The 16,816-nt window shown below is 32.3% G+C and overlaps 2 protein-coding genes across 2 annotated transcripts; one reads left to right on the top strand and one right to left on the bottom strand.

The window, feature by feature from the left end:
- The first annotated feature begins 535 nt into the window (after positions 1-535).
- LOC110941865 lies at positions 536-4,515 on the top strand. Its single transcript, XM_022183547.2, has 4 exons — positions 536-695; positions 803-936; positions 3,989-4,113; positions 4,237-4,515. The coding sequence occupies exons 1-4, from the start codon at positions 644-646 to the stop codon at positions 4,337-4,339; spliced, it is 414 nt and encodes a 137-aa protein (XP_022039239.1). The 5' UTR covers positions 536-643; the 3' UTR covers positions 4,340-4,515.
- A 7,681-nt stretch (positions 4,516-12,196) lies between these two features.
- LOC110943960 lies at positions 12,197-15,737 on the bottom strand. The gene is made up of 6 exons (XM_022185690.1): positions 15,728-15,737; positions 15,446-15,498; positions 14,923-15,340; positions 14,706-14,846; positions 13,618-14,586; positions 12,197-13,515 (listed from the first exon to the last, which is right to left on the bottom strand). The coding sequence occupies exons 1-6, from the start codon at positions 15,735-15,737 to the stop codon at positions 12,197-12,199; spliced, it is 2,910 nt and encodes a 969-aa protein (XP_022041382.1).
- Positions 15,738-16,816: the final 1,079 nt, after the last annotated feature.

The following is a 16,816-nucleotide window of genomic DNA, read 5'->3' as shown; positions in this document are numbered from 1 at the left end:
ATAACCACTAACGTATAGAAAAGATTATTCAGTCAATTAATTTCTTTATATAAAGTACCCTTCTATCTAGTAACATCAATCATAATATAATGCAGGTTATGTTTAAATTCTATTTTATTACACAACAATAACCACTAACGTATAGAAAAGATTATTCAGTCAATTAATTTCTTTATAAAGTACCCTTCTATCTAGTAACATCGATCATAATATAAATATTTTATGTGACAAGACTAACGATATCTAGTAGCATGTTGCTCTCCAAAGCTCCCGACAAACATTGCCTCTTTTAACAATTTAATAATAATCTGGCAAGTAAAACAGCACGATGTGGATCTTTCTAGGAGGTGTGTCATGTCGACCAAAGCTTAGTGTCTTTTAGGGACTATTAAACTCAACTAACAAAACCACTATTCTTTTACTATATTTTACAGTTGTTGGATATGCATTTGAAATATCTTTAATGGGCTTTTAAAATTCATAAAGATAAGATCAAAATATAAAAAAGACATTCGCCGACAAGAGGGCTTTCCACGTTTCAACTATATCTTCAATCCTATACAATATATAAATATTGCACTAAAAAGGAGACTACCACCACTATCACTCGAAGAAAACACTGGTTTTGAAAGATTGAACAAACATGGGTTCTTTAATGGCAGGTTGGGACTCGCATGTTCCTGATCCAAAATCTGGTAAGTTTGTTCTCTTTCTATATTCCTTAATAATTAGACAAGATCGCTATATATATTTATACACACATGATGAAGGGTTGTAAACTAACTTGTGCAAGCGTTTTCAGTACAACTGGAGAGGAACAGGTCGATGACAAAGGAAGAAATCGCGACTTTTTGGAAATCAAAGAATAACGTTAAGGAAGAACAAGAACATGGTGGTGTTCTTAAAAAAGCTTGCACCTTTTCCGAGGCAAATCAGGTTATTAATTCAAATGATACAATTTAGTGCAAATTATTAATTAATTACATCGTTAGTTCATATGGTTGATTGAAAGTAACAAGGCCAGCAGGTATTAATAGTTTAATAGTTTAAAGTGACACTCAAAGGTTCTAACGTTTCATTTTGTAACAATATGAGGTACTAATGTTAGATTCAAGTGCTTTTAAGTCGTTTCATATCTAAAATGCTATTTTTGTAGCCTTATGGTTGACTAGGAACTATTATTAACTTATAAAGAAGCAACTTGAATATGTATTATTGTGTTGTAACATGTGTTTTGAGGGGTTTTCAAAAAAAAAACTAGAATTTTACTTTGTAACCCTAAAGTTTTTATCTTTAACAATTTAAGTTTAAAGTTTAGTCTTTGTTTCCTTTTAACCCTAAAGTTTTAATATTTAACAATTTAAGTTTAAAGTTTAAATCTTTGGCAATTTAACCCCTTTGATTAATATGATTTTCCACTTCTAATTTAAAAGTTTCTACCTTATACGATTTAACTACTTTGATTAATTTGATTTTTCACTTCTAATTCAAAAGTTTCTATTTTTTGCAATTTAACCACTTTGATTTTTTTTACTTATGTGTGGTAATCTTGGCTTTGGGGTTTTTTAAACAAAAAATGGTTATGCATATGGTTGTTAAAACCTTGGCTTTTGGGGGTTTTTTTTAAAAAATAATGTTTTTACTTTTCACTCAAAAGTATTTCATAAATTACTTTTAACTCAAAACTATTTGTTTTTTTTTTACTTTTAACACAAAACTTTTTATCTTTTGCAATCTATCCTCACAACTTTTTTTTTTATTTTCAGCTTTGGTCCTTTATAGTTTTTATTTTCCGCAAATTTTTCGCTTTATACTTCGTTCTAAATTTTGTGACTTAGCGCATCGGAACGTGCGTCTTTGGTTTAACGTTTTTACGTTTCGTTCTAAATTTTACGAGTTAACACGACGCAACGTGCGTGTGTGGGTGAACGTTTTTACATCGTCTATTTTTTCCCGTTTGACAGGTTCAACATAACATGCGCGTCTTAAATCGACTTAGTTATAACGAAAGAATCCCCGCCGCATTGCGGCGGGTCGTAATTCTAGTTTTTATAATTTATTAAAAATATATAAATTTATTTCTAGTCACCACGACCTAATCAATTTCATGGATCCCCTCAATTTAATTCAGCCGCTCTTCAGTTTATTATTCAATCTATTTTTTTAATAGCAAATTTCTTTTATTCTTGTCGTTTATACGACTTGAACCCAATACCTCCTCCTCCCAAAGTGTTTGGCTTTGCTTTTGGCAATGGATCATCACCCCATTGCTTATTATTCAAGCTATTTTGGCAATGGATCACCACCCCCATTGCTTATTATTCAAGCTAGTGATAACATGCACCTCTTCTTTCTCTTTTGTAATATACTAGTAGATGCCCCGCCCGCGTTGCGGGGCGATTGGGCGGGGCAATGGCCGAATAATTCTCAATCAATTACTAAAAGACTACTATAATTTTGCTATGGGAAAAAAAAACGATGATATGACTGTAATTTTGGGCCTCTCTCTGTATCGCTGTACATAGGGCAAAATCATAAATATATTTTGAACCGGAGGCGAAATCATAATTTTAAACTGATAGCAAAATCATAATTTTTAGCTAGGGGGAAAACATATTTTCATTTTGAACGGTGGGCAAAAGCGTAATTTTGAGTTAAGGGCAGAATCGTAATTTTGAGCTAGAGGGAAAAACAACATTTTATTTTTAGCTGGGGGAAGACGTAATTTTAAACAGATGGCGAAACCGTAACTTTAAACTGGGAACAAAAGCAAAAGTTAGGTTTTGGCCCGAGGGCAAAAGCGTAATTTTGAGTTAGGGGCAAGATTATAAATTTATTTTGAGCTAGGGGCATAACGGTAATTTTAAACGAAGGACGAAACCGTAATTTTAAGGCGAGAATAAAACTAAATTAAAAATGGGTTGGTCCAATGGGGGAGTGCCAGGCAGCTGCCTGGCACTATTCCCCCAGTTGGTTTTTGTAGTAGTTAGAATTACAAAAAGCGTCCTTTAATATATATATATATATATATATATATATATATATATATGTATATAGAATAAATTACCAAAATCATCCCTAAGGTTTGGGTATGGTTGTCATTTTCATCAAAAACAACTTTTTGTACCTTATAGTACTTTATTTTTTGGGATTTTTTGTCATTTTCATCCAAATGACTTACTTTTTTTTTTGCCAAAAGCGTCCCTGAGATTTTGGATTTTTTGCCATTTTCAACCAAATGTTTGATAGAAAAAATAATGCAAATTAGATGTTTGGATGAAAATGACAAATATGCCCAAACCTCAGGGACGATTTTGACAATTTACTCATATATTTATTTTTTAAGTAAATTATATAAACAGTCCCTCATTAATCATAAAATTACACAAATAGTCCTTTAAGTATGGAATGATTGAGATTCCCTTAGTCTTAGTACCATATGTTGTTACAAACTGAAACGTTAGAACCTTGGAGTATGACTTTAAACTATTAGTATTTTGCATAAACCATAGGGACTAATGGTGTAATTAACTCTATAGGTTATATAGAAGGTTCAAATCCAGCAAGTGCAAGTATAACTGTATTAGAGTATTTAGGAGTATATTAGTTTGTCGTTCAAAAATAAATTACGACTTATCTCATTAATCTTAATCTGGTTATTTTTTATTTGTTTGATAAGGTACTAGTTTATTTATGATATTTTTGTAAATAGTGAATTATTTTGTAATGTGTCCACGATTTCCGGCAACCATGCACACGTTTTCCATTTTACTAGCATGCGTTTCAAGTTTTATATTTGTTTAATTATCAGTTTATTCCTTTTCGTGTCTTTGCTTTGTATGGTTATATATTTTTGCAACAAGTACTTAATGAGAATTATGAATGAAAAATATGGTTTAGACTGAATTCTCTCTAAATATTCTGTCAAGCTACTTATCTTATTTCTTTGGATCAATTGGTAACGATTTAGTTTGTAACATTTCAACAGAAAAACGGAAGTGAGAAGATATATAGAAGATCAAACTCTCTTCCGATTATAAAAGAAGATTCCATTATAGAAACTCAAGAAGAAGAAGATGAAGAAGAAGAGGAGCTTTTCAAGAAGCATGGCTGGTAATTTATTATTTATTTGTAATTTGATACCAACTAATATTCAAGGTTCTTATAATTAAATACTAATAATTATTTTTATTACAATTGTAATGTAATTAAAACGAAAATTGGGTTTTGGTGCAGGTGGATTAATAGTAGATGGGCGTTCTTGAACGAACCACCGGTGATTGCATCAGAAACTCCGTCTAGATATGCTGCGCAATTCCATGTGGCTACTAGAACTTGATCACCGTGTGTTTTAACGTTATCATATTAATTATTAAACTTGTAAAACAATGTATACAACAGTAGTATGTGAACCTTTTGGGGTGGGTTTGATTTTCTGCTTGACGCTATGGTGATTATGTAAATATAATATAATATGCCTGTGGTGATAATATACCTATTCAATTTCAATTTTAACTTGTACTCGTGACAAATATGAACAGTTTTACCCGTTTGTCTAGATGTATTAAATGAGTTTGCAGATGGTAATATGGGATGTAAAAAATAAGTTAAAATAATAAAAACTCATGTCTACTGTAAATCAATTATTAAATATGTGACAGATATGAACAGTTCAACCTATTTGTCTAGATTTTAACCTATTCTATTTTAACTCGGTACAAACTTAAATATCATATACACACTATGTCACAAATATGAACGGTTTTAACTTGTTTGTCTAGATTTTAATCTATTTGTCTAGATGCATTAAGGGGTGTTTGGGATTGCGTTTTCAACCTGATTATTTTATTATTGTGTTTTGAAATCGTAAAAAATCTATTTTGAGTGTTTGGTAAAAAATTAATAAAAAGTGATTTTTTACGTTTTGTAGAGTTCAAAACGTGATAATCCATAAGTAGGTCACCCCTTGCTGCAGGAAAACGTGATAATCCAAAAACTGATTTTTTACGTTTTCACTTATTTATTTTTTTTAAAATATATATACTTGCCAAACACTCAAATAGTTGATTATCTGATTATTGTGATATGAAACAACATAATCAAATCCAAACAATGTTGATTATCTGATTATTGTGATATCAAACAACATAATCAAATCCAAACACTATCTTTTTGCAGCACGTTTTGTTACAGCTAATTATCTAATTCTGATTATTCAAAACGCATAATCTATTTTCAAAACTCAACCTCAAACACCCCTAAATGAGTTTGCATAAAGAAATCAAATTGGACATAATCAAGTTGGTGGGGTATAAAAAAATAAGTTGAGATAATAAGAACATGTATAGTGTAAATCAAGTTGGTGTGGGATGTAAAAAATAAGTTAAAATAATAAAAACCATCATGTATAGTGCAACTGTGATTACTTTCAACATAACATTAGTGTTGTAACTTTTTTCATTTAAAAGTTTCACTACCTTTTACTCATTTAGATGAATAGCACTGTTTCTAACGGGGATAAGATTGGTACCGTATCGACATCGAAAATTCTTAAAAGTAGTACACTAGTACGGTATTTGACGTCAAAAATCGATAAATTACCGGTACCGTACCAAAACGAGATTGGTACCGTATCGACACCGAAAATTCTTAAAAGTGGTACGGTATTTGACGCCAAAAATTGATAAATTACCGGTACCGTACCAAAACAAAAATACCGATCCTGAAAACAGTATAAAGTTCAATCAGTATGGTACCATATAGTACACAATTTTTCGATACCAGTAGCGTAATGCTCATCCCTAGTTACAACTCACATACCAGTGTACCACCCACCGCCAAAAGCTTTCTCTTTGATTTTCTATTTACATCTAAGTAGGCTGGCGAATCGTGTATCGGGTTTAACAAGTCTCTGACGACGCATATAACACAAGTATTAAATATGAATACAACTCATTTAACTACTTGATATCTCATGTCTATAACACAGTTTTATATTTTATGTACCAAGAAAAAGAAATGATGGATTCTAATCTCATAATTTTATTTATTTTTAAAAAAGTAAAAAAATCACATTGTGTACTTTTTAGTAAACAGATCTAATCATGTCTTAAACAGAAATCTATTTTCAGCCCCTACATCCAAGCCCTTCTTAAATCTAGATGTTAAATTTGCTCGATTGAAGAAATTACACAATATCTTAAAATCAAAAGTCGGTGGTTGTCATGTCAAAGCCACCGACCAAAACTAAGATATATGCATTACATGATCCACGTTTGGTAAAACTACTCCAAGTGATGTGCTGCTCTCTGTTTTGTAGTAAGGCTTTGCTTTTTATTCTTCCGCAGGTTCGCGTTCTTTTCTCTAACTCTCTATTGTGATTTATAATTTATTTCTTCAATTGCTTCTTATGTGTTTTTTAGAGTAAATTACAAGTTTTGTCCTTTATGTTTGCATCAAATTTCAGGCGCTGTCCTTTAGCGCAAAAGTTGATAGGCGGTGTCCTTTACCTTTCAAAATCTTGCACGTTTTGTCATTTAGGCCAAACTCAGTTAGCTTTTTAGTTAAATCTAGTCATGTGCAAGGCACATGAGGGCACTATTGTAATTTCAGCATTCAAGGGGTTATTGTGTAAGATAAATTATATCAAGGGGCTATTATGTAAAAATAAAACAAAATAATTTAAGATATTATTTTTATAACCATATATATATATATATATATATATATATATATATATATATCTGAAATTAGGAACAACTTATCACCACCATCCTCCACCTCCACCACCAACACCCTTCACCGCCACCACTACCACCTTTCATCATCTACAACCACCATACAATCAGACCAAACTTGCCCATAAAACAAGTACCAGATTCAGCCCATAAACTTGTGCAGATCAAAACCCCAAAACAAAACAAAATATATTTCAAAAAGCATATGATAAATGAAAACAGAGGCCTGGATTTTAAATAAACATATATTCAAGAAAATCTTGAAAAGACACAATCATTTTTATCTCATATATCTTTGATTCGCTTGTGCAGATTCAATAGATCAAGTCCACGACATCGGAGATTGTGGAATAGTGAAAAATCACCCCCTTCCACCTCCACCTCCCACCACCAACACCCATCGCCGCCACATTCCAGATCAAAGATTCAACGGAACAACGTGTGTTTCCGGCGAAAGAGAAAGGGGTTGTCGGCCTACTTCCGGCGAACTCCGATCGACGATGGCAAACCCAGATCGAAGATTCAACGGAACAACGTGGTTTGGTGACGTTCACATTATTTTTCGGGATCTTGTTGCTGATCAGAATTCAGTTGGGCGCTAAATTTAGAGATGTTTAGAACTGAATTCACCTCTCGGATCTTGTTGCAGTTCCGTTATCAACCATGAAGTGTTTATTCATATCTCCCACTGTGTAAACATGCTTCCCGGATTGTTGTTGGTTGTCTGTAGTGGTGCGGTGGTTAATGGCGGCTTGGAATCAAAAATATGGTGAAGGATAGTTGCAGGTCTTCTTTTGATTTTGTGTTTTGAGTTGATAACATAGAGAGGGAGAGAGTGAAGAGAGCAGGGATGACGGCTGCAAATCAAACAATTAGGGTTTCATATCTTTTAGCAGGTGTGTGTGAGAGAGATAAGAGAGAGTGCTGAGTTTTGTTTTTTTTTAAATATCTTTTTATTTTTTACACAATAGTCCTTTGATATAAGTTGTGTTACAGAATAGTACTTGAGGAGGTGAAAAGATAAGAAAGCCCTCATATGCCTTGCACATGACCAAACTTAACCAAAAAAATTAACTGGGTTGGGCTCAAAGGGCATAACATGCATGATTTTGATACGTTAAGGACAAAACTTGTCAACTTTTGCGCTAAAGGACAGCGCCTGCAATTTGGTGTAAACATAAAAACTTGTAATTTACTCGTTTTTTTATCTTTTCACCTTTTCTATATCTTTCTTTATTTGATTATTTTGGTTATTGTCTATTCAATTAATTATTTAACTAAATTACATTCTTTTATAGTTAAATAACAAAAAATCAACGATTAAAACACATCATGATATCCTTTTAGGTATATTACGACTTTTATTTACTTTTATTTTGTTGGTTATCTTTCGATCCTTTTAATGTTTAATTCATTTTTAAAGTTTTTTTCTCGAACATGTGTCGTTAAACTTTTGATCATATTATGACTTTTATTTAGTGGGTTTATTCTTTGGTTCCTACAACGATTGGTCGTATCGTATCGGTACCTTACCGTTTCATAACAAACCGAACCGATACCGACCGAGTCCCGCCGCGTCACCCGCCGCAACGCGCGGGCGATGATATTAGTTAAGAATGAAATAACCGAAGAGTCAGAAGAGGGGAACAGTGGGCTGTCAGTTTTTTTTCTACCATGATGGGCTCAAGTAAGGCTTTGTTGCCTTGTTGGGAGAACAAAGGGGCTTATTCCAATTGTAAGAGGCCTAGTTTATGCTTAAAACAGTTTTGTTTTACTGGGCCAAACTGGACTGGGGCTTCTCCTCCCCCACTCGTGCACTGGGCTAACAGTGGATCCGCTCATGAACACGGTGCATTTAATTAAACACGCCAAACAAAGAGCGACTAGCCGACTTGTTTATTAAATAGGTTAGATATGAGAACATAAATCTGATTATTTTCGTGTTATCTTTTGAGTGATTGGGAATTTGGCACCTCTTTTACAATTATGTATTATACTTGATATATATTTATTTAGATATGTTTTATTTTTGTTTTGCACACAGGACTTATATAGCACACGTTTTTACACACGAGATTTTATAGGATTTATAGGATTTATATACGTCCAGTGGCGGATCTAGGATTCCGACCAAGGGGTAACGTGTTATAAATAAGCCGTAACGAAATCAAAAAAACATCAAATTTTTCCAAAATTTACACTAATTTTTCCAAATTTTTTCCGACCAAGGGGTAGCGGGGGTTACCCCTACCAAAGAGGTAGGTCCGCCCCTGTATACGTCTGCTTCATAGTAACAGAAAAGCACAACAGGAAGGATTAAAAGGCCTAAATCCGTCTTATTCTAGTTCGGAGCAAATCCATCTTGTCAAATGCGTATGTTAAGACTCATTTGTATTTGATCTTTACCCTATATAACCATATAAAGGTGTGTGAATTCCGAGCTCAAGCTCGATTCCTTTTGAGATATACTTCTAAGGTTTGAACTTTGTTAGTGAGTGGTTTTTCAAGCTCAAGCTCGACTCGTCTTTTATTTATTAATTAATTTATGTACATTGATAATTAATTTAAGTATATATATTATATAACATAACCAGTAGCGGACCCAGAATTTTTTTCATGGGGGTGCGGAACATTTTTAAAAATTTTAGGCCCCTAGGTATATAAATAAAAAATTCGGTTCGTATCGGGTCGGGTCATGTAAACAAAAGAACATCAAACTAAATTTATATAATCATCAATAATACGTCAAACCTTGTTACAAATATAATTAAAACGTCGCCCTACGGGTATTCATTTTTTGAAATCTATCCAAAACATCATCTAAAGCTACTTTCTTATGCAAGTCTTTCTCTATATAACATATACAACTATCACTTAAATTCTCATCGGCAATCCGATTACGCAAGTCGCTCTTCACATTCTTCATTGCCGAAAAACATCTTTCAACGGTTGCAATTGCGACAGGTAATACGAGAACAAACTTCAATAACCGATATACCAATGTAAAATTTACGTGAATATTTGTTGAAACCATTAACCTTACAAGACTTGACAAGCCATCCAAGTTGGTGAATTGTTTAAAACTTAAATCTAATGTGGATTGGGCTTGGGTAACACTTATTGGGCTAAAGGTTAATTGGGTTAAGGTTATAAGGGTAAATTGGGTGAGTGGTTATAACTTTTAAGTTATATAATTAAAGTAGTTTATTTTAAAATCAGAGTTTACGAAAAAAAGTAGCTTCTTTTAAAATCAGAGTTTACGAAAAAAAATTAATATAAATTGCTAGGATTTGTTACCTAAGGGGTGCGGACGAAAAATTTTAAGGGGTGTGGACGAGATTTTCGATGGATAATACCATTAAATTTTTTTTCCTGAGGGTACGCCCGCCCACCTTAGGCTGGGTGTATGTCCGCCACTGAACATCACATATATTATATAATTATTTTATCATATACTTATAGATAAATAAATGTATTTAATATGTTAAATACAAATTTTATATCTAGCATGCTCACGAGTGAGCTTTTTCTTTTATATATACACTAGGTTAGAACCCTGTGTAATATACGGGTTGAATAAATATAATTTTATATAGCAAATAATAAAACAATATATCTTTAAAAATCTCGTTTATTACATGGCTTGAATAAATGTATTTTATATATTAATTAATAAAAAAGTTATATTTTTAAGAACCTCGTGTATTGTACGGGTTGAGTAAATTTAATTTTATATATTTAATGAAAAAAATTACATTTTTAAGAACCTCATGTATTGTATGGGTTGAGCATATGTAATTTTATATACCAATCAATAAAAATTTATATCTTGTTATAACTTTATATACCATGTGTATTATACGGATTGAATAAATCTAATTTTATATACCACATAATAAAAAAAGTTATATTTTTAGAAACCCGGTGTATTACACGGGTTGCATAAATGTAATTTTGTATAGTGAATAATAAAAATATTATATCTTTAAAAAACCTCATTTATTACACGAGTTGAATGAATCTTAATAAAAAATTATATCTTTAAAAAAACTAATGGATATACTCGATATATGATGGATGAGGTGATTGCGATTATGGTTCTTATAAATGTCACGTAAACATAGTGAATACCATATTTGAGTTGAGAGTTGAACACGAAAATAAAAGTATAGAACCAATAAACATTGATTAATGTTTTTGTTTACCCCTTATAAACATTTTTAAATAGGTTCTACCCTTAACTACTTTAGTTTAATAAAATAAATAAATCATTTATATTATTATATTAATTTATGTTTAGTGTATGTCTTTTGTTAATTTCAGGATAAATAATTTTGAAATCTAATAAATATTTCAAAATATTATATTATCTTCTATACAAATTGTTTAAATTTATATTAAATTTAATTTTATAATTATCTTTTAATTAATATTAATTATTTATAATTAAGTAGGACAGAGAGAGAAAAACTAAAAAATAGATGGCTTTAATGAATGACTTGTGTCTCTTTATTGGTTTCTTTTATTATATAGTACTAGCGGTAAGACCCGTGTGCAAACACGGGTGGTTTCTTAGAAAACCATGCATAACACATATTGATAGAAAGTAAAATAATAATTAGTGCAGACTTACAAAATTGATATAAACTAATAGTCAATAGATTTTATTCAACAGGAATTCCATTATGTTGATAACCAAACTACTGTTGTCTATTAACTGTTAAAAACCTCTGTTACTTTGCAACAGACTTTCCTAAAAACTGTCATCCATTATCTCCAACTGAGTTTCCAGATTGATAGATAGTAAGTATCAGATGTTAGTCAACCATGTTAAAAAGGTCAGTTAACAGAAATTATAAAGGTAAGTGAACATATGTTAAGATAATAATGTTATTAACAAAGAATTTAGTACTCTCATTAAAAATGAGACCTGCAAACTTGTTACTACAACGTCAGATATAAACATTTTTCGCAGCATGTGTTCTCAGGATAGGCTTAATGCAGAGCAAGTATCAGATGCTTTCAAAAAGTTGTATTGCTTTCCAACAAACATTTCCTAACAACAGTTCCTCCATTATACTCAACAGACGTTGCCAGGTTGACAAATGTTTAGTATCATCATAGATTTTGTAAAACTTCTTTGTAAACCACATTAGTAGTGGTTGTACAGACTCGTTTCTCTTTATCACAAATCAAAACTTTCAACCCCTTCTTACTTTTTACCCTAGATACAGCAACATAGAGCTGGCCATGACTAAACACTGGACGTGAAAGATACAAACCAGCACGCTCCAACGATTGTCCTTGACTTTTATTTATTGTCATAGCAAAACACAGTGAAAGTGGGAATTGTCTTCGAGAAATCTTCATTGATATTCTTTTATCAGAAGGTGTCATCTTCAGTCTTGAAATCAAAGTATGGTGACCTATATTAGTCCCTGTGATAATTTTTGCTTCAATCACAACTTTTTCGAGCTCGGGACTTGTAAACGTGTACCGTTACACAATCCATTTGCCTGATCAATGTTTCTGAGTAACATCACTGGAGCACCAAGTTTCAGTACTAATTTATGGCTAGGTAAACCAGATAAACAAAGATTGTTTAACACATCAGGAGGAAACAATGCCATGTTAAGCTCTGATTCTTCCTCAGATTGGCATAAACTATCTGAACTAAAATAAATCTTCTCTTCACCAGGCAGACTCTCTAACAACTCTTTATTTATTGAATCTACTACTTCATTACTTGGAGCAAGAATCGCTCTTTGTTGGAAATATGTTAAATCCCACAAAAACTTATTCATGTTCGGATATGTAAATGAAATGAGAGAAGAAATAGGATTGACTTGGTCATGAATAAGTAAATCATCTGGTATTTCAATATCTATCTCACCATCATTTTTTTCACCAAGCAGACCATCACCAGGCTTTAAAATCCATTCTGCAAATTGCTTTATTTTTTTCAAATCTGCTTCCTGACACCCAACTCTTAATCTCATATTCTCAGTTAGCTTTAGTACTTGACAGTATTGCCATATATAAGAAGAATTCAAACAAGCACTGACTATCATTGTTCTGGTACCTTTAGGGATGACCGAAAGAATTTGTCTAAAATCACCACCAAATAGAATGACCTTTCCCCCAAAAGGCTTGGATTCCATGTTCGGTTGACTGGAACGTGATATGTCTCTCATTGTTCTATCGAGAGCCTCGAAACAATGCTTGTGAGTCATAGGTGCTTCATCCCAAATAATCAAAGTTGCTGTTTTAACTAAATCACCTAACTCAGTATTAGGCTCTATCGAACATATTGAATTCTCATTAATGTTGATTGGAATTACAAACCTTGAATGAGCAGTTCTACCACCATCCAGCAAAAGTGAAGCAATTCCACTGGATGCAACATTCAATACAACTTCACCTTTCGATCGTAATGCAGCTAAGAATGTCTTCCAAAAAAACGTCTTTCCAGTTCCACCATAACCATATACAAAAAACACACCTCCATCACCTTTTTCAATCGCTTCCATAACAATTTTATATATCCTTTCCTGTTCGGCAGTTAAACACTTTACATAACCATCATGTTCCCTTTGAAGAGCTAGTCTGTCATACGATAGTTCTTTCATTATCAATCGATTGTTCGATGATGAAACATAATTGTCTGGAACACTTAGCATATCATCAAAATTTCTCATTGTACTTCCATTGATAAGTAGCACCTTTTCAATTTCAGATAGACAGATATTTTCAAGTTCTTCTTGTTGAAGAACCAAATCTAAAACAAATGATGAAAAAAGTATTAGTTTTTTCCCAATAACAGATCTATTGCATAATTTTAATGTAGTTGTATGTAACTTTAATAAAATAATCACATTACCTGCAATACCAGTTATCTTTCGTTGCTGATACAGAATGTCTTCACATAACAAGGACTTTGTTTCCGACCAAAAAACACCAGGACGAGATATCGAATTTGACAGCAACAACATTACAAAAAAAGTCCTCAAGAAATCACTGTTTGACCATGTGCTAGCTTCTTTGACAGCATTAACATATTCCTTATCATCATCCCACAGTCCCCGTGCAAAACATGCATCTTTAAATGTTTCAAAAACCTGTCCATCAACTGTTTTTGTGTCTTCAAAACAGGTTGGTCCCTTAATATGATTCAGTAAAATCCTTAAGTAATAACAATCACCAAATGATGGTGGGACATAATGTATCCTCCCAATTGATCCATACGGATTCTTTCTTCGATTCCATTTGCGATTTTTAGCTTTCCATACATAATATCCTGGAAACTGAACATACCTCAATGTCCTGGCAAATTCATCAACTTTGTTACAATTCATCCACTTTGTAAACATTGTCATTTTCACAGTTGGATCAGTAACAATATCACACAAATTATCATGATCGTTATACACAATACTCTGACCATCTTCACAATGAAAAGGCAATACTTCAATAGTTGGATATCTATAATGTATATCATACATGAATATTCTCCAAGCAGCTTCACAAGCAGAGATATATCTACAATCAAGGTATGCTTTTATCTCATCTACAGCTACATTCTGTTCTGTATCATTGTTGGTGCTATTGGATCGAAAAACAGAAGTCGTGACTCTATCAGGCCCCTTATTAATATATTTAAACAAATATTTGATAGAAACTGACTGGTTGCACCATTCAACGTTAACGTGGCACTGATATTTTCTGAGGAGGAGAGCATTGTAAGGAACTACAAATCTATTATCAAGTGCCACGCCATTCTTAACTACTGTATTACTTGTTTGACGACGACGATAGACAGGATATCCTTCAGAATCAACACAAGTCTCATCTACATATTTTTTGGGAAACTTTTTAGAACATTTTTGCTGAACCATACATGGACAAAGTGGTTGTCTGTACCACATGGTCCATGAATCATAAATTGCTTGACAAGCTCATATAATTTACGATCTCTTTCTTTATCTGGTATCTCAGCACTAATAACACGATCAATATCAGATGCAGTTGGAAATTTGCTTTCAGCACCCAAGAACAAACATATGTGAGCATGTGGGAGTCCACGCTTCTGAAATTCTACTGTATACATAACTGAAATTTTTCAACAGTGAGCTGTTAGATAAATATAATTAGATGTTTAAAGTAAAAAACTATAACTAAAGGGTACCGACTTGTATATCACCAAAGAATTTATCTTTCTTGAAATCTTTTATAAGATGATCCAATTTACACTTGAATAATCTAGAGATAATATCCGGTCTGTCTTCAGCATTAAGAGCTTTATCGTGCAAACACCTGTAAATCTCAGGCCAGTTTGGATTACAAGTCACCGTTATGAATAAATCGGGATATCCAACAGACTTGCAAATTGCCATAGCATCCAAGTACTTTTGCATCATATATCTAGAACCACCAGTAAATGATGAAGGTAAAAGTATAGGTTTACCACAACTTGAGGCATTATTCTCTCCACTTTCAACATTAGCATTCAAGTTCTTAAGACTTTGCGTTCTAAGTTTAGTTTGTTGTGACCTTATATAATTCAACCTGGCAGATTCTATCATCGTGTATCCATCAACCAAAAACTGTTGAAATAGTTTTTTCGCATTAACTAACAATGAAAACTGATTCTGTCTATCTTGAATTTTGTAACAAAAGAATTCTCTAATTGTAAGGTTGGTTCTAAGTACCTCATTATCAACCGTAATCCCTCTATGCTTAATACCAACTCTACAACCATCTTCTGTAAATGGGAAATAAGTGGATATTGCAAAGCAAGGTAAGAGGGATGAAGCTCACTAATTCTTTGAAGACCACCAGACTTCTTTCTAACGACTCTACACATCCCAATGGCGGTTTACCTTTTTACATAGAGGCAGATAGAAACATACTTTACCTTTTTAACGACTCTACACATCCCCTTACAAAATTTTTTGTCTGATCTCATAAAAAGTGCTTCAAGTTTTAATCACCGATGTCCATTTCAATATTCAATCATTCCACTTGAATACTTCTTACTTTTGACATCATCAACAACTTCGATCAAGGTATAATAAATTTTTTTAAAATTTGTATGCACATGAGTTTCATATGGACATAATTAACAACTTTTATGAAGACTGTTCTCATGTATTGCATGTTTTAGATGATGTATCAATTTAATTTTACAAGTTTTTTTATTTTTTATAATGTTTTCGATTTGAAGTTTTCTTTAATATGGTGCTACATTTGGTTTCTTGAAAGCAATCAATAAGGTATATTTTGTTGTTTTTCTTACTTGATATTAGATAATATGATTAAATGACCAATCTTTTATTTATGGACTTGCAGAAAAAAATGTTATTTCCTTGCTACTCGATTCTACAGTTTTTAGAGGAATCTTTATTTATTGATATGCTCTAATTAAATCGATAAATATTAAATGTGTTATCTGAATGACATAGATATGTTAAACATTGTTGGTTCATATTTGTTATCACAGTCTTTATAAATAATGAAGTATCTGATAAAATACATTGTCTCATTGTTTCTTTGATTTTTAACCAGAAACATCATATCTTGGAAGATGTCTTTTTATAAATATTTGGACTCTCTTAATTCCAAAATCTTGGTAAGATTATTACATTAAAACCATTTTCTACATTTTTATTGTTAACAATTAATTTACATATAGCACTTGCCAATACTTAAATACTTGAACTCAACAGATCATACCACAAAACTTTGCAAACAATCATTTACTCAATGAGGTTCCTGGTAATGTTCGCGTTATAGAGTGTGTAAACGGTATGAGATGAGATTACCGATTCTCAAAACACAGTGGAAGTTTTGCTCTAAAAGAAGGATGGTCCTCGGTTGTCTCTGGCCTTTCATTGAAAGAAGGATGTCTGTTGGTATTTAAAAAACTGCACCATATACATATCTGTTGACACCTTTTGAAAAGTTCATCGTTATCCAACAAAACTCCCAATGATTTATATGTTCACCTCAATATCGTTTGAGAGGAACTTTGGATGTATGGATTCATTCTTCCACAGTTTTACTGATGTTTGTAAGGACGT

Source organism: Helianthus annuus, chromosome 5, assembly GCF_002127325.2.
Source record: "Helianthus annuus cultivar XRQ/B chromosome 5, HanXRQr2.0-SUNRISE, whole genome shotgun sequence".
Classification (NCBI taxonomy): Eukaryota; Viridiplantae; Streptophyta; class Magnoliopsida; order Asterales; family Asteraceae; genus Helianthus; species Helianthus annuus.
The sequence above is the reverse complement of the archived record's forward strand: the minus strand, read 5'-3'. Positions and strand labels throughout refer to the sequence as shown.

Excerpts from the sequence above, each read along its gene's own strand:
- LOC110941865 (XM_022183547.2), top strand. The coding sequence starts at position 644 with ATGGGTTCTTTAATGGCAGGTTGGGACTCGCATGTTCCTGATCCAAAA. Across the intron at positions 696-802 it reads TGTTCCTGATCCAAAATCTG|TACAACTGGAGAGGAACAGG; the intron begins GTAAGTTTGTTC and ends AAGCGTTTTCAG. Across the intron at positions 4,114-4,236 it reads CTTTTCAAGAAGCATGGCTG|GTGGATTAATAGTAGATGGG; the intron begins GTAATTTATTAT and ends GTTTTGGTGCAG.
- LOC110943960 (XM_022185690.1), bottom strand. Across the intron at positions 15,341-15,445 it reads GGATTACGGTTGATAATGAG|TTTTTGGTTGATGGATACAC; the intron begins GTACTTAGAACC and ends CTATTTCAACAG. Across the intron at positions 14,847-14,922 it reads CTTTGGTGATATACAAGTCG|TTATGTATACAGTAGAATTT; the intron begins GTACCCTTTAGT and ends GAAAAATTTCAG.